Source organism: Centruroides sculpturatus, unplaced genomic scaffold (genome assembly GCF_000671375.1).
Source record: "Centruroides sculpturatus isolate CEXI.00-Female unplaced genomic scaffold, Cexi_2.0 scaffold983, whole genome shotgun sequence".
Classification (NCBI taxonomy): domain Eukaryota; kingdom Metazoa; phylum Arthropoda; class Arachnida; order Scorpiones; family Buthidae; genus Centruroides; species Centruroides sculpturatus.
Window position 1 is genome coordinate 236,259 of NW_019385180.1, and position 25,486 is coordinate 261,744.

General features: G+C 26.4%; 1 protein-coding gene across 1 annotated transcript in view; it reads left to right on the forward strand.

The window, feature by feature from the left end:
* The window catches only part of LOC111635829 (vacuolar protein sorting-associated protein 54-like), a 45,462-nt gene that overhangs the window by 4,623 nt on the left and 15,353 nt on the right, over positions 1-25,486 (forward strand). Inside the window, exons 2-14 of the mRNA XM_023380932.1 lie at positions 7,913-8,238; positions 9,210-9,303; positions 9,386-9,420; positions 9,543-9,671; positions 10,041-10,183; positions 10,260-10,359; positions 10,431-10,573; positions 13,912-14,041; positions 19,228-19,335; positions 19,486-19,544; positions 19,776-19,875; positions 19,960-20,066; positions 22,009-22,141. Coding sequence (XP_023236700.1) covers positions 7,913-8,238; positions 9,210-9,303; positions 9,386-9,420; positions 9,543-9,671; positions 10,041-10,183; positions 10,260-10,359; positions 10,431-10,573; positions 13,912-14,041; positions 19,228-19,335; positions 19,486-19,544; positions 19,776-19,875; positions 19,960-20,066; positions 22,009-22,141 — 1,607 coding nt within the window. The remainder of the gene's footprint in view (positions 1-7,912; positions 8,239-9,209; positions 9,304-9,385; positions 9,421-9,542; positions 9,672-10,040; positions 10,184-10,259; positions 10,360-10,430; positions 10,574-13,911; positions 14,042-19,227; positions 19,336-19,485; positions 19,545-19,775; positions 19,876-19,959; positions 20,067-22,008; positions 22,142-25,486) is intronic.

The following is a 25,486-nucleotide window of genomic DNA, read 5'->3' on the forward strand; positions in this document are numbered from 1 at the left end:
TACTGTAAGTCTAATACAGTACTGTAATTTTATACATTTCTTGTGAAAAAAACATTTCTTATTCAACGGCCATAAAAATTATTTCTATTAATGATGTCTCCAAAGTTCAACGAATTTTTCGCAGAAAAATAACTTATCAGAAAACGTGCCCGCTGTTTGGTGCGCTGCTCCATGACGAAAACAAGCTTAAGCAATGACATGGTCAAACGGTGCACACTTGGTAAGTAATCCTACAATTTTTTGTTTATAGCATAGTTTATACGGATTATTCCCAAAAAATTATACGTGTTTTGGAAATGTTGAGTGAAATTAGTCTAGAATAGATTAATTTTATGGAAGAAAACCTTTCAAACAGCCGTAGTCCGTAAACTGCACACGAGTCGGGCTGTGATTGGCTCATGTATTTAAGGATTCCTACAGCACGAAATTCTTATAAAGCGGAACGTATCTACCGCGTTATAGGGGGTCGACTGTACTGTATATGAAATAATAATCAGACGTCTTAAAATCATAAGTGAAATCAGAAATAAAAATATTTGTCAAAATCAAAAATGTTTTATTATACTTAATGTTTAAAGTAATTTTATTTCATCTTTAGATACTTTTCTGGTAATAGTGTAAAGTAGAAAATAAATGAAACATTGTTACTAAAAGTAATGTACTGAAAATGAAGCTGAAATTATTCCAAAAAAGCTTAATATAATAAAAAATACTGTACTCTACTTCTAGAAAAAGTTGCTTTAATTTTTTAAATATTAAGAATTTGTTTGTTCTTTCTCTTTAAACAAAATACATTGATCATTAAAAATGATTTCTCAAGATATACATTTTGAAATCTCTTGTTTGGTCTACCAGTGGCTGAATGGATAAAACCGCTAAAAACTGGTCACAAGTTTGTCCCTGACCAACAGGTGGTCACACAGAATTTTCTGGTTTTCTTCATGAGTGTAACACCTAAATATGGATTTAGGAGTTATGCCTGTTTCCCATAGAAAGTCCAACTTGGAGACACCTGGAAAATTGCCCATGTGTTATATTGTCTTATCCCATCAATCCAATCCCATTCAATCTTATGTTTAGAAAGGATTTCAAAATGATGATTATTTGTTATTATAAATGTATTTAAGATACATGCAAAATTAAATTAGATATTTAATTGTTAGAATTTCAGTTTTTTTAATATTTATAGAATGTTATATTTATATTTAGTTGTAGTTTATTCTTACTTTCAAATCATTTAATTAATAAAAAAAATCAATTTATTCAGTTATTTTAATAGAGTGAATTGTATAAAGTAATTTGTTTAAATTGTGATAAATTTAAATAATTTCCTTTAAATATTTTTGTTGATTTGATTCACATTACCTTTAGAATTAACTTTAGTATCATAGTTTCTAATAGTTGGGAAAATACGCTATACAATTGATGTTTGCAGATGTCAGTGTTCAGGAATTCATTCATTCATGATCAGAAATTTATGCACCAAAATTTCAACTTTCATGAAAGGGTTCGACCTTTCACAAAATTGTAAATTAAAGTTGGGCCTGCTCAAATTATATGTTTGAGCAGGTGCAATGCTAAAAGATCACTGCATTCACTCATTCTTATGGTCTATCATAGGTTATGTTATCGTTTTGTTTACTTTTTTTCTTTTGGCTTAAATAAAATGACTTGCAGCACTATAAATCATTTCACAGCACATTTATTTAATAAAACCATTCATTTTTCTGAATGTTTTTTTCAAACAGCAGTAATACATAAAGTCTTGGAATAAATTACAAATTTAACATTGAATGATTACTCAATCCCAATTATTCATGAACATGTGGATCAGTGAATTAGTTCTTAGAACTCTTTGAGAAAAATATAAATTATTTGTAGGAAACAAGATGTGAGACTGGAACTAAGTTCATTATCTTTATATTATGAACAATTAGCTTAAAGTAAATTATGCAAACAGCAACAAATATTTTATATGTCAATGGAGCAAATTTAAGTGTCAAAACATTTTATTAAATATCAAATAAAAAACTATTATTATGTTCATAAATTTAAAATAATATATTAAATTATATTAATTTGCTGTAAAATTAAATATTTTCAAATTATAATTATAAGATGCAAATTGTAGTTAGCAAACAATTCATTAATTATAAATAATATAAATGCATTTTACTTGCCCATAATTATTTATATAATGTAACATATATATTGTATTTTGATAAAATGAAGGAAACTTATGAAAACAGCATTATATAGATTAATAAACATAGTTAAATCGAAACATTTTTGTTATTTTTCTTAGGGCTTCTTTAGTTAAAACTAATTTGAATTGTTCTGTTTAAATTGGCTTTAACTGAAGAAGCCTTAATGAAGTAAAGAAAAGCTTTTATTTTGTTGTTTTATTGGTTTTTATAATCATTTTTTGTATATATTTTATTTATCGTATTCTGTAATTATTACAAGTTGAAAAGTTATAAACAGAAAATACAACTAATACGTATTGAAAGAATAACAATACATAAATATAATTTTTTAAATTTTCAGTTTAATAAAAATGAATATATACATTGGATCATAAGTTATTATTAGTTACAGTATAATTTTTATTGTTTATACTATATACTTTCTAATTTAATTTAATTTATTAATAATTAAGCAGATCTGAATCTTATGAGTTTATTGTTTTTCAGATTCAGTTTACCATAAATTTATATAATTTAAAAATTTTTATATGTAATTTTTGACCTATTTAATAAATCTAAACTTATTCTGTTTTGTTTTAAAGGAAGAAAAATCTAAATGAATTTGTCTTAATTGCTTGATACTGATTAACAATTTATTGTTTATCATTGAATACATATGATAAACATAACTGACATTAAATTTAAAATGTATTTAATTATTTATAATTTTAATAACACATAAGAATTAAAGGATGTTTGAGAATGAGCTGGTGTATTCTGTCAGACAACATTATCCAAAAGAAAATCTGAATGAAAATAAATTTGAGAAATAATAAAATTGAATTGAATAAATTTTTATCTCTATATTAAATAATGTAGTAAATAATTTATTTAAAAGATCTAAGTTATAAGATTTCATAATGAAGTAATTTTAAGTTTATAATTGAATAATATCACTAATTTTTAAACTGACACAAAATATTTTAAATATGTCTTGTGCATAAATATCTTTTTGAGAAAGACTTTGAGAGATTAACCTATGAAGGAGGCATATCCTATAAAATTAAGGCATTCTGTGATTTGCATCTAGCAAAGAGTAGCTTTGTAACAGTTTTTTCACTTATTTCAGAATTGCTTTACAGTTAGGAAGACCATTTCTTACCTAAATGAATACATTTGATTTTTTTACCTAAAGATATTTGGAATATTTTTTCTTAATGAATACATGATCTTCATTCCTTCTTATAAATGTATGTTAATAAATTAATCTATTGTCAATTAAATAAAGACTTAAATATTTATATTTTCAGCAAAAAATGGTGCTCTGTAATTCAAATCCAAAAGCATTTGAATGAAAATCTGCTTTTATATTTGAAAAACTGTTATCTTTTGCATATCTCTCTACTTTCCCCCCAATTCATTAGACAAAATATTGTTCATTTTAGTCTTCTTAATTATCTTCAAAATATAAGTTTTGGACTATCTCAGTTTTGCTTTAATTTGAGTTTATAAGATTGAAAAATAATGCTTTAATTTTCAAAACAAACTTAGCTTTTTGTCTTTGTTCTTTATTATTGAATAGTTACTTTTATTATAGACCAGCGGTTCCCAACCTTTTTTCATTAGTGTACCCCCGTGGCATTTCCAACTTCCCAACGAGCAACGCATGCGCAAATGTCGCACTGCCTGTTTGTAGAGAGTGTCGCCATTTTGAATTTTATTTTGACTCAGTTCTCGGTCCCCGAGTACCTGCAAGTCTGGTTTTTTTTATGCATGCATGATTTGGGCACCTAATACTTTGCCCCAAATTGCAACTTTTGACATGTACTCCTTCATACTTCTAAGCTGATAACACAGCAGGCAATACGATTTTATAAACAAGACATAGTCTTGTCAATAAAAAATTAATAAAAATATTGAATAAATAATGAAAAAAATTACCACTTGTACAGAAAATCTGCAGAAACTAGCTATGTCCTTTTCCTTGCTAACAATAAAAAATACTTTTTTCAAACACGTGGGGATATTGTTGAGAGATAATAATAACAGTAACACACCCCATCATCATAAGTCTGTAGCATAATCACTAATCATGCATAATGGTATCCCCACTACCATTGACTGACTACGCAACATTTATTGATCTGTTGCATTGTACAATTGGCAGCATAAGTTTTTATTTCTATTTTTGCATTTTGAAATGTATAATAAAGTTTGTGATTGTTGCAAGGAACAATTTTTACCTAATAATTTTTAATACTATTAATTTGTGATACATAATATATTATTTTTTCTGCCATAATAACTAACTTTTTTCTGTACCCCTAAATGACCTATTGCATATCCCGGGTTGGGAATTGCTGTTATAAGCTATTCAGTTAATAATATTTTTTTATACATTTATTTTAAACAATTTAAAAATACATTTCGTAATCTTTTTATATTCCTTTTAGCTATTTATTTTTATTTTTCTTTATTTCTTGGATTTGTTATTTTGACAGAGATTATTTTGCTTCTCTATGCAAAATGATAAATAAATTTGCCTTTTTAAATTATAAGACAAAGATAAGTTTTCAATAAAGTATTAAATATCAGATCACACTTTAAATGTTTAAACATTTAAAAATATAATCCAATATTTATAGCACAGCATTGAATATGAGAAATAAATTTTTTTAATACAAAATTTACTTCTTGAAGTTCATGAAGATCAATGTCATTAATAAGCAAATGCTATTACTACTATAAATTTTGAAAATAATTTAAACTTTTGCTGTTATTGTTTCCTCTTTAATTATATTCTTTAATACAATAAAATTGTCTTTTTGAAAATTTTCAACTATTATATATAATATTTCATCATTCTATTTTATTATTTGTTATTACAGTAGAGTCCTGCTAGTCTGAACTAATTGGGACCGAGCCCTGTTCGGATTAGCAGATTTTTGGATTAGCCGAATAATTGAAATGACGCAGAAGCAAGCAGTAAAACAGGTCTGGTTTATATAGATCAACGCTATTAATGACTTTTGTTTCTGTTTTTGTGTGTAAGTACAATATAGATCTGCTGTTTTAATAGGTCATGTCAAACACTGATTTATTAATTTTGTACAGTATTAATACAGTACTGCAATAATGTACAATTTTTTTTTTTTGTTGTGGAATTCTAAATCTTTTTGTATCATTAATACCATTTAAATTCAACTGGAAAATACAAAAAAATGTATATTTTGTGAGCTAAAAAAATTTCTCTCCACCGACTGAAACATGTTCGATTAGACGGACGTTTGGATTAGCAGTGTTTGGACTAGCGGAACTCTACTGCCTTATTATATAATACAATATAGAATGATAAACTAATACAGTTAAATATTCTAGTAAAGATTTATTAAATTCCCTAAACTAATTCAATAAATTGATTTCTAATTTAAATAGAATTTATCTTAAAATCCAATTGTAAACTTGCAATTTTTGAAACATTGTATTCAAATATTTATTTTTTGACCATTTATTTTGTAACCAATAATTATTGTATATATTCAAAATTATTTATATCTAAATAAATTTTTTAGTAAATCTTTAAATTGAAGGTTTAACCAAATATTCAATACAAATTCTAGCCTTTTGTTGAAAATTTGGTTTATATAAAATTATGTTATTTACGGTGAAAGGATTGATTATTTATATGTTTTTGTAATAAACATAGAAGTGGGTTTTTAAGACAGTTTTTCTAAATTTAAAAAATTTTCAGAAGTTAGTTTTCTAAACTAATAATAAATTTGCTTTAGTTGACAAAATAAAACTGATAGAAGAAAAAATTAATTTCCTATAAACCAAGTAGTGTTGTATTTCCTCAATTTTAAGATGTTTTTTTACATGGAAAATTTTAAAGTAATGTATTATGAAGTTTTGTTAAGTAACAACTTAGAAAAACAATACAACTGTCATGAAACACATGTGTTTGATAGCTCTATTTCTATACTCTTTTGCACAATAACTTTTTGTCTTAATGCCGAATCATAATGCCATCTGGAAAATTGTTTAAATTAAATGCTCATTAGTAAAGCTTATTTTAACTGATGTGAACTGTTGAATAGTATAGTCAAAATGTATGTTGAGTATAATGCATCATGTGATTTGCATGCAATGATTATTGATTTGGGTGCAAATGCAAATGCCATTGATACTAAGACGCATCTCTACTTTGGACAAATAAAAATAGGTAAAAAAGTGTCTTATTAGATTTGAGGAAATATGGTAATAATTTTTAAATTAATTTGTATTTTCCATAATGATTGCTCTGTTGTAAAATGTTGTGTGTTACATGAAGCCATCATAATGGAAATATGATTTCTTGTTTTAGTTTTTATATCTTAAAAAGAAATCTTCAGAATTTTAAATTAAAATTTGATAAGAATGAGTATTAATATAATTTAGAATAGCTGCATTGAAAAGTCTTGTATGATAACTGAATAATAAATTTTTGTAGTAGTCTCCCATTATGTTGTTTCCAGAAATTGCATTTATAACATAAGAAAACAACTATTAAGAGAAGTATTTTATAAAAACAAATTTCTTAATTATTCTGATTATATCATGTAACCAAAAAGGTTTATGTGGTTTTTAAGAATAAAATTAAAACTTATAAAGCTACTTTGGAACAAATTTAAATCTTGTTGGGGGGAAAACATCATTGATTGTGTTGGTATGTACTTTCCTGAATAAAAATGCTTTGTAACTTTTAGTGTACCGTTTATTTTATCCTTAAAAACCATATGAAAATTTTTAGTTACCTTATAACTAATAATGTGACAGGATTAAGGCTTACCATGAACAACTAGGCTTCTATTATACTATTTTAGATGCGGTTTTTTGCATTCTTGATTGCGTTTTAACAGGGTACATCAAGAGAATGTACACTAAGAAGGGATTTTTTGATATTTCCCCGCGGGGAAAGTGTTATACATTTATAATAGATACATTTTGAGACATGCAAAGTGTGGCAGGGTCTGCTAGTTATTACTTAAACTCTGTACTGATAATTATTAGTTTTTTATTTTTTACAAAATAAAAAATTAAAATTAACATTAAGTTATTAAAAGCTGGATTAATTTTAGATTTGTCATCCAAAAATAATCAATTAATTATGGAAATGTAATAATTTGGATTAAAGATAGGTGGCTATGTTGTCATCTTATAATTTTAGTAATTATATTAATTTTAGAAATAAATCTTTAATAATTTAGAATTTTGGAAGAAAATATTGATCTAGAATGAGATTTGAACTCTAGTCTTTGTTTACTATCAGATGCATTATCAATTATGCTATCTGAATCTGTTCAATTTTTGCTTTCAGACCTATTAATTTAGAGATATCAGACAGAAGTCCAATAGCATCACTAGTAATTCATCTAGAGAACAAGAAAAAGATGCAGGTCTGAGTTCTACTCTGGATCAATCTTTTCATCTAGAATATTCTAAATGATTAAATTTAGAAATAAATTTAATATAATTACTAGAATGATTACGAGATGACAGCATAACCATCTACTTTTAGTTTAAATTACTGTTTCGATAATTAGCTGATAGCCAAAATATAGCTGAAAAATAGTCTGGTATTTAATGAGCTGATTCTAATAATCTTTAGGCTAGTTTAATTATATATTTATTAAAAATTAAATAGTTATGCATTTTATCATTAGTATTATTTTTTTTTCTATTTTTAGAAATAAAGACAGAAAATAGCTCAAAGACAGAATATAAAATTAACTTAAATGAAAAAAGACTATTGGAATCAAAAAGTGGAAGCCAGTTACTGGATCCAGTTTATCAGCCTAATTTAATAGCAGATCAATTTAAATGGACTGTTTTTGATAGTTCACAAAATCTACCGGCCGTGTTAAACGATCCTCGTCGTGTCAAAAGAGAATTTGACTTTTTCACTAAAACTTGGGGAGATTCTTTTGTTGACGTACAAACGATATCTTATTGTTCTCATATACCTGAGATAACAAGGGCCCATTTTGAACATTATTTGAAAAATACATCAAAAGTAAGTAATAAAATTAATTGTAGTTTTGTTTTTAAAAATATATAATTGAACAGTTTTAAAAACAATTCTACAGAAAATTTAAAGGCTTGGCTTGAATTTCTGAAGCCAAAATGTGATTTCAAAGATTAATTAATGTTTACTTTTACTACATGTTAATTGAAATTTAAAGATTTGTAGTAAAAAGAATTATAATTATTGTAATTATGATTTAAATATGTAGTAAAATGGTTTAGAAATTATATAAAATTGTGATAAGTAAAGTTTATTTTAAAGTTATTCCATTTTTAAAAACTTTTTCATACAAATGATCTGATAATGAGAAAAAATAATTGTGACATCATCACAATGCCAGGCTGCAATTTTTAATCATATTTTTAATTTATTTAATTTAAAATAAATACTCTCAATCTTTTATTAGTAGTTTCTTGACCCTGTACATCATACTTTTATCGATAACAACAGAATTGTGCTGGTCAGCTATGTCACTCTATTCTGTGAAAAATTTTTGAATTGAAATAATATGACTTCCAGTCCAAACTGGATGTTTGTATATAGTAAATCGGGCCTCCTGCCCCTAAGCTTTCCATATTGGGTCTTAACTTTTATCTATCTAACACCATTCTTGAGATTGAGGAAGGACAGACAGACAAACGAGAGTGGGAATTTATACATCTACAATTTTTTTAAATTGCAGCCCAATGAGATTTAATTTTAAAAATGCTTATCTTATTATTTTCCATGGCCTTTTATTTTAAGGAATGTCTTGTAGATTTAAAATTAATAGGAGGAATTATACACATGATGTCTAAACTTTATATATCAATATAATAGTACAAACTACTATGAAAACTTTGTCTGATAAATTTATTTCTTTATATATTTATATTTAATTTTTAAACATATTTTTTAGAGGACAGTATTTTGTGTGTGTATATATATGTAATAATATAGATTATTTTTTACTCATTTAGAGATTAAAGAAATTGGTTAAAAGAAAAGTTAATATTCCTACATTCCATATTGGAGATGGATCAATTATTTCTCTTAGTGCAGCGCGTTGGTTTGGTGTGTTTTTCTGTTCAATGTAAATGTAAATAAAATTATTCAAAATTATTTAAAATAATTTTATTTATTACTTCTTTTATAGATAAAAATCTTCCAAGCATAGAAAGTGTGCCAAAGGTAAAAACTTTTACAATTTTAAACAGAACTATTCCAATAATAATGTATAATTTGTATAAAATTAATACCTTTGAAATGGAATAAATTCAATATATTTTTAACCTCTGCAATAATATTGACAGATATTTTTGCAACCAGACTTTAGTTTAGAAAATCCTGAAACATTTCGAGCTGTTCTCCCTTGGTCTCAATTATATCCAGCACAGCAAAATACTTTTGCACATCAGTCTGCAAAATTATTACAAGAAAAGGTAATTTATTAATATAAATCAATTGAAATGAAGATTTTAAATTTGAAAATGTCATAATTTTAAATGAAAATTAAGAAAAAGAATATTTACATTTTATATGATGATTGGATATTATATGGCTTTAGGAAATATTTAATATTATGTAAAATTTATTTATATACACTGTCATTATTGAAGCATCACAAATACAAGTAAAATTACATACTGTATAAAGTATTTTTGAAAAGTATGTAACTTTATGAAAAGTTATATACTTTTCTTAAAGATATTACAAATGATGGAATTTTACAAGAATTATTTATATTTAATTTAATTTTGATAACTTCATTAATTATATAAATAATGAAGAAAATTATTTATTAATTCCAGTTAAGTCACTATTTAGATATTGTGGAAGTTCAAATAGCCAGACAGATATCTATGCGATCAGAAGCATTTTTTCATGCAATGACATCACATGATGCCTTAATGGACCAGTTATCTAATGTAATTAAAGCTGTTGCTGATTTAAGGTTAGTTGAATATGAATATTGTGCAATTGACAAATATTTATATTAAAAATTCATGTGCGTCATTTAAATATTTCAGGCACAGGATACACAAAATAGATGAAGTTTTAGTTCAAACACCATTACAAGTTTTACTATTGAAAAGACGACATGCAAACTATTTACAAGTATATAACAAAGTAAGAATATTTGACTTTTAGATATTTACTATTCATTTGATAAAATATATTACAAGTTTTAAATTTTATAGATTAAATTAATGGCAACAGTTCATCAGACTCAACCAACTATACAACTGTTACTCTCTACCTCAGAATTTGTAGGTGCATTAGACCTTATTTATACAACACAAGAAGTACTTTCACAAGAACTTGCAGGAATTCATAGTTTTCGGTAAAGTTTTAAATTTAAAAAACTAAAAATTTCAATTAAAAAAAATTCTTTTAAATTATGTATTTATATATCATTTTTTCCTTAAATTCATTCAGATAGTTTTTTAATAATGTTATATAAAATGTTATATAGAAATACGTATTAAATATGGAATAATTCATTTGGTAGAACTTGCAAGTATGAATAAATTGTTTAAATTAATTATATGAAAGTAAGCATTTAATTTTTGTGTGTAGGATATTCTTTTTTAAACTTAGATACTGAAATATATTAAGATAAATTGATAAATAAGGTCTTGATTTTTGTAAAATTAGTTTGAAAAGAGATAGAATAATGTGATCCAATTTTAGAAAGTATTAAAAATCACTTATTTTAATCATACATATTTTCTTTTTTCAATGTAATCATTACTTAGAATGGTAGATTTTACCAAATTCTCAATTTATTTTTATACAGTATGCATGTAAAATTTCTTGGTTTTTACATGATCCACTATTGTACAGCAGCTTGATCTTTGGCATTGTTAAAAAGCATTGCTGGAACTTCTAGAAATTTGATGGTGCCAGATTTGGACTCTAAGAAAGGTGCAGAATAACCTGTAATTTCAGATTTCTAAGACCATCATTGTTTTCAAAACAAATATCTTAACTAATTATCTTCATTGTTTTCTTACTATAGTGCAATCTTGAATTATCATAGGGCAAGAAAAAGATGATTCTTTCTGGCCCTACTCTCTAAGCACATTTCTTGAATGCTTGCTAGGTTTTACAATACTTCAATTATGAATTTCTGTGAAATCTGATAGGTGTGCAACTTTCTAATGTTAAAAATTCAATCACTGATTACTGTTTTGTATGGAATGAGGAGTATGAGTGTATGTTTAAAGTTGATTGTTTTACACAGTGATGTAATGCAATAATCTGAGACTTTGAATGCACAGAATAGACCAATGATTTTCAAATGGTGTGCTGCAAGAGATGATATAGTGTACAATACACAAATATGAAAATATACTAATATTACAAAAACCAGAGTACTATTTGTACAAAGATTTATTGCATTTTTGATCAGCTAATAGTTAGGCTAGGTCTCCTAGGCAATGTTCTCTCTAATTTTTTTTGTAGATGAGCAGAACATATAGTTCTCTGAGCAAAAAAAATTTTTGTTGAGCAGATTCTGAGCAAAAAATTTTTCTGAGCATATATATATAAAATCTTATTTTTCTCTATAAAAATTAAAGTAATTAATTATAAAGTAGAGATTAAAATTCATTTTAAAACATACTTTTATACAAAATATTATCTTTTGTCAGTGATTTAATTATTTAATCAAAATATATGCAGCAATAATCATGTTGCAGATAGAGTGAGAAATAAGTAAACAACAATTCAAATCGGTGTGCATGCTCACCTGCGCGGCACATAAATTCTTGTGTGCGGCCACACAGCTTAGAGGGAACATTGCTCCTAGGGTATAACAGTTATTATTGTAAAATAAAATTTAAAACATTATTAAATATATTAATATATTTTTAATTTTGTACGGAAAGAACTCTGGACAACAGTGCTGCCAATAGATGTTCTCTACAGCAGCAGTCGGCAACCTTTCTCACATCATGGACTACTAAAGTCACAATTTTGAATCCTGCAGACCATTATCATGAATTTTTTAAAATGATACAAAATCTGTAGAATAATAATCATAAAAGTTCAATTTTACTATATTAATATGAAACTCACATGTTTAATTATAACAAATTTTAATGCAAGCCTAAAGTTCATTGCTGCTTGTTTGAAACAAGTTTATGGATTCTTCATGCTTTTCCATGAAGGACAACAATCGCACTCACAATATTGTTTATTGTTCATTATTTATTGATAACAGTCACTTCATTTTTGGTTTTAGATTTGAATAAAAAATCCCAATGAGTGAAAAAAGCAACTAAGCATTTTTCATTTCTTTTGTAATACTTCGTGTAACCTTCAGTTGATCAATATTCAAATTTCTCCACAGACTACCCAAATTTTCTCATGGACCATCGGTTGCCGACTGTTGCTCTACAGTACCCTGTTCAAGGGTATGAATATACTGTATAGCATATTTTTAGTAAAAATTTAAAAAGATTCAGAGATTCCCTTTTTTTTTACAACATTTCTGGAAATATCTGCCAATTCCTCAATATCTGCATTTTTTTCTCTGTGGAAACTATCTACATTGAGGAAATTTCCTGTCATTTGGCAGCAGGCCAGATAAACACTGATACAGAATCCAGTGTTTAGTACAAAACAAAGAAATCAGTCACAGTAGCACTTTCAAGAGCAAAATGCCACATGACTTTACACACCTTAAAAATGGTGTGGATTTACTATGCAATAAAGAATTTTTATTTTATGTATTTTTCTCCCCCCCTGATTTTAACAATAGCATAAATCTGAACTGTGTGTGGTGAGTCTATGATGGGGTCCTACTGTATAATATATTTTTTCAGAATTAAATAGATCTTTGCTAGTTTCTGTAGAACATAATAAAAAATATTCTTAATAAATCATTTTATATTAATTATTAATTTTATTTACAAATTAATATTTGATGGAGAAATTTGTCTCTGATATTATTATATTATTATTTTTCAAGAAGACTCTAATCCTATTTAGTTCTACATCAAAAAATTAATAAGTATACAGAACCTGCTCATATATACATAAGGTATTTGTTATTCCTGCACTCATTCACAAATTCATATGACTTAATTACACAAGCCTCTAGAAACACTAGACCTTAATAATGATATTACATTACAATACAGAAAGCAGCAAAATTAAATACCTGCCACATAGTTGAGCTTTTTAAATCTAAATTATGTAGATTAAAGGCACACAAATATAATAAAAGCTTTTTAGAAGTTGTGCTTTAACTTGAGTCTGTTATGATAGACTATGTAAATTTTATACCTAGATAAAAAGTAATTTAGTAATGATAGAAAGAATATCAAATTGATAAAATTACAATAGTTTAAATTATTTGAAATTCAGTTAATAACTTGGATAAAAATTTTACATTAAATGTAGGTAAGATTGCTTCTCTATTTTAGGTAATTGAAATGGACTATGAACAGAGTCAGATTATTAAATCTGAAAATAAATTATTATATTAGTTATATTATTGATATCTGAGGCATATTTTAAAACTTGTATGAATATAACAAAGAAATTAAGATTATATTTATTTGTTTCAGTTTAATCTGATAGTTTACTAACATTCTATCATCATAAGATTATTATTATTTTTTATCACCTTAGTGCTTTCATTTATTTATTATTATTGTATTTTGTATTTAGACATTTAGGTTCTCAATTAGCTGAAATTGAAAAAGTTATTGATAAAATGTTGCAAAATGATTTTATACGATACATTTCATCAGAACTAAACAGGCCTCTCATTAATTCATCATGTGAATTGATAGAAAAGGTAAAATTTATTGATAAATATATTACTTATTTAGATTAAAATAAGTAATAATGAAGTAGCATTTCTATAGATCTACATTTTAATTTTAGAGATTACAAGTAAACATTACTTATTAAAAGATTAAAAGGAAACATTTTTACTTATGAAAAAATTTTTTGGTGTTGAAACTTTATCATTCTAAATAATAGAGGTATTCTCAATGGAAAGCTTTTCTCACTGTTATAAGAGCTCTACAAATGCCATGAATGGTTAATATGCATTCTGACAGAATGATTTACAATCCTTATTTCATTTCTGTTGGAACACTTTATATAAAAAAATTGTTTTTTTTTTTTAGGAATTCTTTCTACTGTTTTTTAAATTGTAAACAACTGGCCCTCTGTCAGCAAATTTCAATACTCTTTTATGTTATTCTGAGGAAGTCTTCCATTGAGCCATTAGCAGGTTGTATGGCTTTTGCCAGAGAAATTGTGCTAATGGAAACAAAATCAGAAAAATGATCCTTTCATGACTTTTAAGAAAGCTGGCAAAGTCGGTATAGTGAGAAAAGCTATGGACTCCTAATGCATTTATTGACAATAGTTTAGATTAAGCAAAATAAAATAATTTTCTATTTTTACATTAAACTTTTTATTATTAATTTATCATATAAGAATTTATATTAGTAATTATTAAATTATGTGTGTCATAAATTTTTATTTTGATTTAATCAAGATTTTGTTGTTTTGTAATGAACTTAATATATCTTTATGCTGTGTTATTGATAGAATTGAAGACATAGTAAACAGTAAAACAAGAAAGAAATTCTTCGTAAAAGTAGTCACATTATCTCTGACATTTCTTTAACCTTAATTTGGAATAAGCTTTCCTGAACTATAGTCTTAAAAGTACATTCTCGTGATACTTTTTTTTCCTAAAATTTATTAACAGAAATATATTTAAAGTTTTGCCTAATCTGATTTGTTACATAAATTGCTTATTTATATAGTACATATTAAATAATACATTTTTTAAAAAACATATATTTATAAAAATTAATATTTTCTATTGTCAGTCATACATAACATTCTATTTATAGAATAGTACTCTGCAGGAATTGAGAGTAATGTAAAAAATAATAACAAAACTATTAGGTCATTTGTGAAAAATTGTTTTTATGTATTCAACGATTCAATAATATTTATAATAGATTAATATTTTTTAAATCAAAATATGTGTAATTTTCTTTGAATTTTCTAATTTTTTTTTTTTTGGTAGAAATTTATATATATATATACATACATATTGATCAGTATATATTTTACAACAGTATTCTAAATTGAAATAATAATAAATTAAATTTATTGTTTACCATTAAATGAAAAACATGCTGTCACTCATAGATAACTGGCTTGTTTGTCCTAAAAGTAGAGATCAATTTTATAGCTTGAGAAATGGAAATATTTGGACAAATCAAAATGTACTGACATACAACACACTTTCTTTTAACTTTAATTCAAATTTAAAAATGTTCCACGTGGTGTCAATTTTTATTTAATTAAGTAATTGCGAGTGTGTTATGATATGAAGAAAAGAAGTATTGAGCAATGTTATTCCATCAAGTTTTGTGACTGAAAGTTTTAAGGGAGAAGAAAGTGTGCCTGATCTATATGCCAAAATTAAAAAGAAGTACTTGTCAAAAAAATATTAAAAAAAAAAGAGAGAATGAGTAAGTCAAAAGTGAAGATGCAATTTTTCTGAAAGTAATGAGTTTAAATCTATATAAAATTTTATTGCAGATTTTTATACAAATTTAATCACATTACTTTTTTTTTCACTCTTTCCAAGACTATGTGGACACTAAAACACTTTTAATCATACCCATCATGGGTTTGACCATACCTATAATGAAAGGAGGCCTGACATATACAAACCCACAAAAAATTCCTGAGGTTGATTTTCTGGATTTGATCCTGGGTGCTTACCTAAGCTGACATCTTAAGATAAGTTTACCTTTGGTGATTGTATGTGATGAGTGGAGTGGATAGGGTGTACAGAATTGCATCAGTAAACATGCATTCGGTTGCATTTTGTGGCAGATTGAGTGGAATTTAGCACAAAAGAGTGAAAGTATTCAGATTTTTTTCTTTTTGCTATATGTAATGTCAATGAAGAATGAGTGGTAGTAAAAGAGGATACTGTAAATTATATAATTCTTTGTAGTTTAGAGAAATTACATTCAAATCTGTTATGGTAAGAGAAATGAGTGAAAATGACAGTGCTCCTAAAAAGACTAATTCTAAATCTTCTCACAGCTGGTTATATATTAGTAAATAACACCAACAAAACCTTCAAAAATGTACCAGCAAATATACTTTAATATAAATATGCTATGACAAACACTTTCAATCCTAATAGGATCTGCTTCAGGTTAAAATGTTTGATAGAATTAGAATGCTAAAAGAGCAAATTTAAATTTTTAAAATTGCTGGAACAATAAAATACTAGAACAGGTATAAAAATCACATCTATGTGTTAACATTAACACTAAAAATAAAAATAAAAATTAACAATAAAATTAACATAAAAATTTTACGAATATATTTATTATAAATCTTGACAGAATTGATTTTTATTTCTTATTAATGTTGTCGGGATAGTCAAAAAAGGACCACCAAGCATGTGAGATGTTTGACTCTGTAAAATTAATACATTCCCCCTTTAGTTTGACTTTACAAATTTTAAGAGTTTTCAAAATTTTGATCTGATCGGTGTGAAAGGTGTGTCTAATTAGACTGGCCTGCTGTAGTTTAGCTTTTTAATGTTAATTGTTAACACATAGATGTGATTTTTATACTTGTTCTAATATTTTATCATTCCAGCAATTTTAAAAATTTAAATTTACTTTTTTAGCATTCTAATTCTAGCAAACATTTTGATCTGAAGTAGATCCTACTAGGATCGAAAGCATTTGTCATAGCATATTTATATTAAAATATATTTGCTGGTATATTTTTGAAGGTGTTGGTGTTATTTAAAAAATTAATTTCTTTTAATGAGTGAAGTGTCAGGAGGTTTAGACAGTTGGGCATCTGGATTAGTGACCTCATTAGTTTGAGGTGGACAGGTAGAAATGTTACCTTATACAAGACAGATTTTCTCTCATTCTCTACATCTACCAACTCTCCTAGTGTGCACACATCCATAACTTATAATGCAGGTGGGTTTTTTTTTCTCTCCATTCACTCCACCTGTTTTCTCTTCCCTAGTATGTGCTTATTTTTAACTATCTCAGCTGTCCGACCATCATCTCATTACTATCAGGACAAACTGTGTAAAGTAAAATCTGCCTAAATGGAAAAAATTCTTTGGAATGGAATGCTTTTCTATGTTAAATCTTATTATAAATCAGAAACATGCTAAACAGAAATATAAGAGGTTTTTAGGTATGAAGAACATAACCTGGATAAAGTGGAAAATTCAGATTTCACTTGTAGACAAATAAGTAAAATCACCCTCAAGTAAAGCATTCATAACAGAATATAAACTATATTCCAAGAACAATTTTGAACAGTGTCAGAGAAAAAAGGTTTTATGATAAGGGGAGATACAGACATAAGGTCTTTCTTTAATATTAGTCTTTGTTGGAATTAACCAGGGATAGAATGAGATATTTTCAAGAATGGAGTTCTGGATGACAGGATAATCAAGTAATGAAAACAGTGAGAATGAGGAAAATGCAGCGCTGTCAGTTTTCCTTACATGGAGTAATTAGCAGGGCTGTGGAGTCGGAGTCGTGGAGTTTTGATGTTTTAGCCGGAGTCGGAGTCGTCAAAAAATCCTCCGACTCCTTTTTACTTACCAACTTATTATATATATAAAACGGAAAAATATTGGAATTGTGTCAAATTTGACCCTCCAAGTTTTTTTTTTTTTGCAAATCTACACATTTGGAGACCTCCCGAACCCCTCAGAAAAGTCAGTAAAGGGGAAAAATTCGCGCGCACGTGTGTGTTGGCGTCTAATTTGTTTAATTTGTTTATTTTCTGATCTGAGGTATTAAATATATCTCAGAACGGGTAAAGTTTAAGGAACGAAATGTGGCACTATAGCTTGCGTATAAAGGGGCATTAATACTATTAAATTTTGGTTCTTAATTAAAGGTTGACAGGGTGAAGACATAAAAGTGTCATATCTCTTAATGAATATTTTACTTGTTATTAGTCTTCAAAATTTAAAAAAATAAAATAAAACTCATCTTTACCCTCAAAGTAAGCTTTTTTGCCATTTTATAATAGTTCAGTAAAACCCGTTAAGATGTTCTCGCTTAAGATGTTAGAATGTATATGGGGATATGATTTAGTTCAACCACTTTGACTTAAATAACTAACGCCTGTGTTAAACTATCTGACTCCAATTCTGACCACTCTGACCACAGAAATTATTAGGCTTCAAACAGGTTGAACGAAATCATGCCCTCCCCCCACACACAGTCTAACATCCACACATATAGAAAACACCTCAAATCTTTTGCATATCTCAAAATTTCAAGGTGTCCTGAGTCCAAAAATGTAAAAATTTGGGAGGGGTCATTTTTTGACCGAGCGCTACGCTTTTCCTCTGTTATATATAACAGCCGGAAAAGTAAAAATTATCGAATACATATTTATATATTACTTAGAGAAGTCTTTTAGCTTTGGAATAAAAAAGTTTCTACGCTCTATCTTTATTAGAACTCTATTTATTGAATCTTTTATTCTGAGGTCACATGATGACATCAGAATTTCTGGGTCTCTTTTGGTAACAAGTCTGCCCCTAGTCGGAGTTGGATGGTAAGGAAAAGTCGGAGTTGGAGTCGGTAGATTTTTACACGACTCCACAGCCCTTGTAATTAGTATTCAAACTAACTAGTTCAGAATTATTCAAAAACAAGTTGATTAAAATATTGATTGAAGTGAATTATTAATTGGAATATTAAAAGTTCTTAAAGTCAGTTTACAGAATATCTTGGTCTCTGTATTACTGTAATATGATTAGAATTTATGATGGGATTATAAGACACTGGTTTTGATACAATAAGATAAGTGTAAATGCATACAATAAATTAATAACAATTGATTTTATATGTATTACAAACGGCAATTATTTGAGTAATTTTATATCAGATTTCTTTAAGATTTTGTAAATGATGTGTTTTATTTTTATAGGAACAGCTAATTGCAATTGTTTTTGGGATGTTACGACTTCATCGTCAAAGTTTTATACAGATATTTAGAGATGAAGCATGTACAGCAGTTAAAACAATTCTTAAACAGGTCCTGATTGGTATTTATAATTTATAGTAGAATACAGACTTTAAGTGAAAAATAATTAGATAAATAAACATGATTGATTTTCTTAAAATCAATTTTTTAATTTTAAATTATTCAAAATACATTTTAATAATAATATGCAATTTTTTGCAGACTGTTATAGAAGTAATATCTAAACTTGATGAGCTTGATTCCGAAGAAAGTACAGGAAGGTATTTATTATTAATTTGTTTAATGTAATAACAATTAAACTTTTTAAATTTTGATGTAATTTTTTTTTGTTGAAATTAAAATGTAAAAAACATGAATGAATAAATATTAATATATATTAAATTTTTTCATTAACTGTATTGAAGTAAAGTATTTAAACTGTAGATTAAGTATATTAATCGATCTTATTTGTAACCAAATAGTCAATAAAAATTAAAAATTTTTATTTTTAGTAGCTTAGGTGAACAGACAACTTTCTTGGAATTTCAAAAATGGTTAGAACTTTTACAACAAGTATTTTCAAATCTAATAATACTTTTACATCGAATAAAGGTATTTCATTCTTATAAAAAATTGACATTTGATTTTATTTCAAAAAAATTCATAAAATCAAATTTATTTTTTTATATTTTTTAGCTTATATATGAAGTGATAAATGATGTGGTTAAAATTTCAACAGGAAATAATCACTTATCTCCTCAGGAAGGATCTACAGAATTTCAGACAGATGTATCTTTATCACTGTAATTATAATTTAGAATTATATTACCTATGCATTTAGTTGAAAAAGTTACTGTGGCTTATTATGTATAATGATCTCAGTTAGTTTGATCTCATGAAGGAAATTGAATACTTTAAATAAAATTTGTTTTGTATCACTAAATTTTAATTAAATTATCCTTCACATTCTCAAATATGTTTTTTAAAGATTTAAATTTCGACATAAATTCATCATTTTTAATCATTGTGAAATGTTGCTAACTTTTTTAGTGAAACATTTTGTTAACTTTTCAAAATTTAATGAAGACAATCATTTATGTAGAGAATTGAACAAAATTAATAGTCTGTTATATATTTTTTGTAAAGATCTACATAAATAATTTGTAGTTATAATTTAGACAAATAACTTATCAAAATTACTGATTTATAATTCTAAAATAAACTGCATTTAATTTTTAATCCATCTGTACAGTATATATTATTTTAATTTAATTTATAAATTACTATTATGTCTCTTTTTAATGTCTCTAGAATGTTATTTAAAGACAAATCTTAATGTAAATTGGAGAAAGATATGTACAAAATTAACAATAATATAAATATTTTCTTTGAGTTTATTCATTGCCAATCCTAATTTTATATAAAAACTTGTAATTGTTCATTATTTGTATTTTATAAATATTTTCATAATATATGAAAAATTTATTTTTATAATACATATATATGTATAATGAGTTACTTATAAAATACAGGCATTCCTCATTGCTTAATATCATCCTGCTTAACGATTTCTGGTAAAACATTTTTTGGTTTTTAAAATATCCAAACTTTAGATATCATATGTATTTCTCAATATGATGTCTTTTAGACAATGTTTATATAAGAAAACTTTATATTTGTTGCAAAAATTCAATACATCTTTACCAAAACAATGTGAGAAAATTACAGCATTTCAAATGTAATTAGTTACAATCATATGTATCTATTTTGAAAAGTTTCAAATTTAATACAGGGTGTTTATAAATGAATGGTGCTGTTTTAAAAATTAATAATAAATCTGTTTATTACCTTATATGGGCAAACCTTACAGCATAAGCAGTGACAATTGTCCAAGTTCACAGGAATGTACGTGAGCTTCTTAATCATGTTCTTCACCAATGCTGGATTGGACGTGGTGCAACAGCAGACAACAATCTGCTCCCCTGGCCACCTCGTTTGCCAGATTTAACACCCTGCGATTTATTTTTGTGGGGGTTTGTTAAAGACCGAGTTTACATACTGTCAATGCCCGTGTCCCTTGAGGAACTGTGTGATCGGATAAAGCATGCACTGCAGACCATCACAGAGGACATGCTACACCGCATATGGGAAGAATTTGATTACCATGTAGATGTGTGTCATGTGACCACGGGTGCACATATTGAAGGATTGTGATTAAAGCATAAAAAACTTGGACAGTTGCCACTGCTTATGCTGTAAGGTTTGCCCATATAAGGTAATAAATAGATTTATTATTAATTTTTAAAACCTCACCATTTATTTATAAACACCATGTATGTATTCTGCTTTGTAATGAACACAGAACTATTTTACCATGCCAGGGTAATGCAATAACCAGCCAAGTATTATAGTGATAGAACTATTTCCTTTGCTTATGTACATTAATGAGTGTCAGACCCATTCTTATTCAGGGAAAGACTATATTTAGAAGCTTCGGTTTAACATTGAGATTGAATTAACAATTCATTATAATTTTTCCTGTTTAGAGTAATGGAAATAGACTCCCAAATAATGTTTTGTTTCAGAATGTCTGGTATTGAGGAACAGATTATTGATGTTAAGCAAGGGATGCTTGTCTGTGTTAAGATAAATAAAATATGTATGTAATATATTTTATAAAAATATATAATGAAATATTATAAATAATTTACTAGATAAAATATTGATGATGAAATTGATTTTTAGAGGTAATGATATAGAAGTAATGATAACAGAAAGTGAATACATTAAAATCATCGTTAATCTTAAAGATCTTCTTTTTGCTGTATGTGATCATGCTCATGAACGTTGTGCCAAGCTTCTTTCTGCCAAAGCAAAAGTATTTAAAGTAGTATTTTTTTTTTTAATAAATTTATAACAATCATTTTTCTTCTATAAAAATGTAAGAGGATATTTTATCTCCAAGGAAACAAACCAATTTCAAGAATGTAAATAGTCGACAATCTTTTTGTTTTTCTTCTTTTTTCTTCCTCTCTCACAGTTACATCATTTTGTAATTTAATGCTTAAATAGAGAATCTTTCGAGCTTTAAATGTAATCCTACACATTTAAAGCTCGAAATATAATTTAAATTTACAGCAATATTGTAAAATCTAGCAACAAGTTGTTTAACTTTCTCGGCAACATTTGGTGGCGCCATCTGTTATGATATTTTATTTTTTAAAATTTTATATTTTTAACTATTATAAAATGATAAAAAAAAAATTGAATNAATAAATAAAAATACAATTTTTATAATAATTTAATTAGTAATTTGTCTAATAAATAATAAATCTGAAATTTATCTTTAATTCCTTGTTTTAATTTTAAATATTTTTATAGATAATTTTCATAAATATTATGTGTAACATAAATTGTTACTATATTACATAATTCTTGTAAATAAATTTGATTCATTATTTTTCTTGTAATAATTATTATTATGAAGCACAAATTTTTTCATTTACAAGAATTATATATTTTAATATTAGAATATTGAAAAATTTATAAGTTTTTCTTTTCTTTTGAATCAAAAATCCAGAAAGAAATGAAATTAGTTATCAAATGATCAAGAGGTTAACCAGCCAGACTTGGCTAATTAATTATAAAGATATTTTGTAATTTGGACCAAGTTAGATGGTTACATTGCCATCTTGTATTAAACTAAATAATAATTAATATCAGAAATAAATTAATTTAGAACTATTCTGAAAGAAAAGATTGATCCAAAATGGGACTCAATCCTGCAAAGGACCAAAATTCTAGTCCAGTAGTTAAACTGGTTCTATCATTTGATTATTAGTATAATCCAAATCCAGGCTTAGTTTTCTATATATATATGTTATACCAAGGAAATTAGTTAGTTAAAATTTCATATTATATATATAAATACAGTAAAGTCTGTAATTCTTCTTGGATCTAATAAACTACTATACAGATTTTTACAATTTATATATTTTTACAAAGTATATGATTAAGTATGATTAAGGGTTCTGATCTTAATCCTTACTTTTTATTAATTAATTATTAAAAAATAATTGTTTTTTTTTTTTTTTTGCAAAAAGTAATAAAATTCACTTCTCTTGCTCTCTGCTAGAGACAGCACCATCAACTTTTATTATTATGTGTCTTTTTACAATAATATATTTTACAAGCTTTACGATTTACTTTAATGCTAATGTGGATGGTATTTTTTTTAATTCATAGCCATAATGAAATAATTTAATGTGCTAAAGTTAAATATAAAAATTTCATAAAGTTTTTAAAATGGTTTTGCAGGACATCACTTTTTGTATTGAATGGTTTGTTTTGGAAGCACTTGTATGTTCTTTAACATAAAATAATTCTCTTTTTCTTGTTTTTTAAACAAACAATAAAAATTAGTCAGTATTTTAAAATTAAATATTAATTTTGTTACAACAGCAATGCCTGGAAAGCTATTGAATCTCAATGAAAAAATAAAATAGAGTGGACATAAACAGAACACTATGTTTGTGGGTTTGTGCCTGACCAATCTGCAGACTACATTAACTTTTTCAGATTTTATTCATGTGTCTAACATCTAAGGCAAGTTTCCTTAGAAAATACTCTTGGAAAGTTGCCTAGATGTTGCATTGTCTTATTCCACCAATCTAATTCAAAAAATAAAAGTGAACTCACATAGAAATATAGGAAAACCACAAAAACCATTTATATTTGTGACTAAGTGAGTGTTGTCAATCTTGCTTCATTTTAAGGCTAAGTTTTTTAATACAAGTGATAATGGATCAGCATATTAAATTGTATAATTAAAGAATAAATAAATCACATTATACTTGGAATGATATTTTATATATGTTACTGTGAAAGACCGAAATTAGAGAATGTTAATATTCTCTGGTGAATGTTGACACATACAAAATACGTTGGTGAAAGACCGAATATTTGGTTATATTATTACATGTTCGAACAATTGCCGGTGTATGTCAACAAGTACAGATAAGCTTTGGTGGAGGTTGAAATGACACCTGAGAAGCCGATGTCGACAGAGAGGCGACAGTCTGTTGCCAAATTCTTCACTGTTTCCTTCTGCTCAAATTGGTGATACCATACGAATACAAGTCCCTGATGTCAACCATGGTCGTACACATGCCCAAAATGTGTTGGTGGTTGTTGTTAGAATAGAAGACTCTGACTTTTATAAATTAGCAAACAAAAATGATATCCTTAAGCAGCTTTATACCTGTAATCAGTTTGTAATTTGTAAAGAAAAGTTACTTTCCATAGATGAGATTTCTTCTCAAGAAATATCTTTGAGAGAAGCAGCTGCAGCTAATTCGAAAAGTGGAGGGCAAGGCTATACACGTCATTGCAAAAGGATGTGTTCCATGAATAAATGCTGTTGTAAAACAAGGGACTCTTGTGCAATTCAAAGTGCCATAACAGTTTAAGTTGTTGCAATAAATAAGATTGTATAACGTTAATCACATAATTTATGTGTAAGTTTATTATTGTATTATTTTCTTTAATGATTTAGAATGTACTGTTCATATTAGGTTCAACAGTTTATTTACATGTGCTGTTACTTAAGCTTTCTCCTATTTTGACATATTAAAAAGTTGCATTTTTGTCTTAACCTAATAAAAATATTTTTATTCAATATTCACCATCAGTGCATGCTGAATATCAACATTTGCCGGTGTAAGTGAGAAATAATGATATTTAGCAAATATTTTGTATATGCATGAAACGACTGTGTGAATGCTGACATTTGCCAGATATCAATCATTCACAGTAACATATACATTATTTAATCATTTGTATTTTGACTGAATGATTCAATGCATAAGATGGGTTATCCATTAAAAGATAATTTTAATTTATAATAAATTCTTACTAAAGAGTATACAGTTACAACCTTATCTAGTGTGGTTAATGCATGAATAAAAATTACTATACCAATTTAATCCTTACTGAGTGGGGAAATGTACTTAAGGGATAATAATATGCTTCAAATTATTCCAAAATTAATTATGTTTGATTTGAGCACAAAATTTATAATAAGTAATAATACAAAATGCAGATATTTTGAGAATATTATTTTGTAAAATTAAAAAAGTGATTTTGAATGAATTTGACACTTTTCTTCATTTCTTCTGCATAAATATTCCTATAACAGTAAATTGCATATTCTTGATTTCACCTA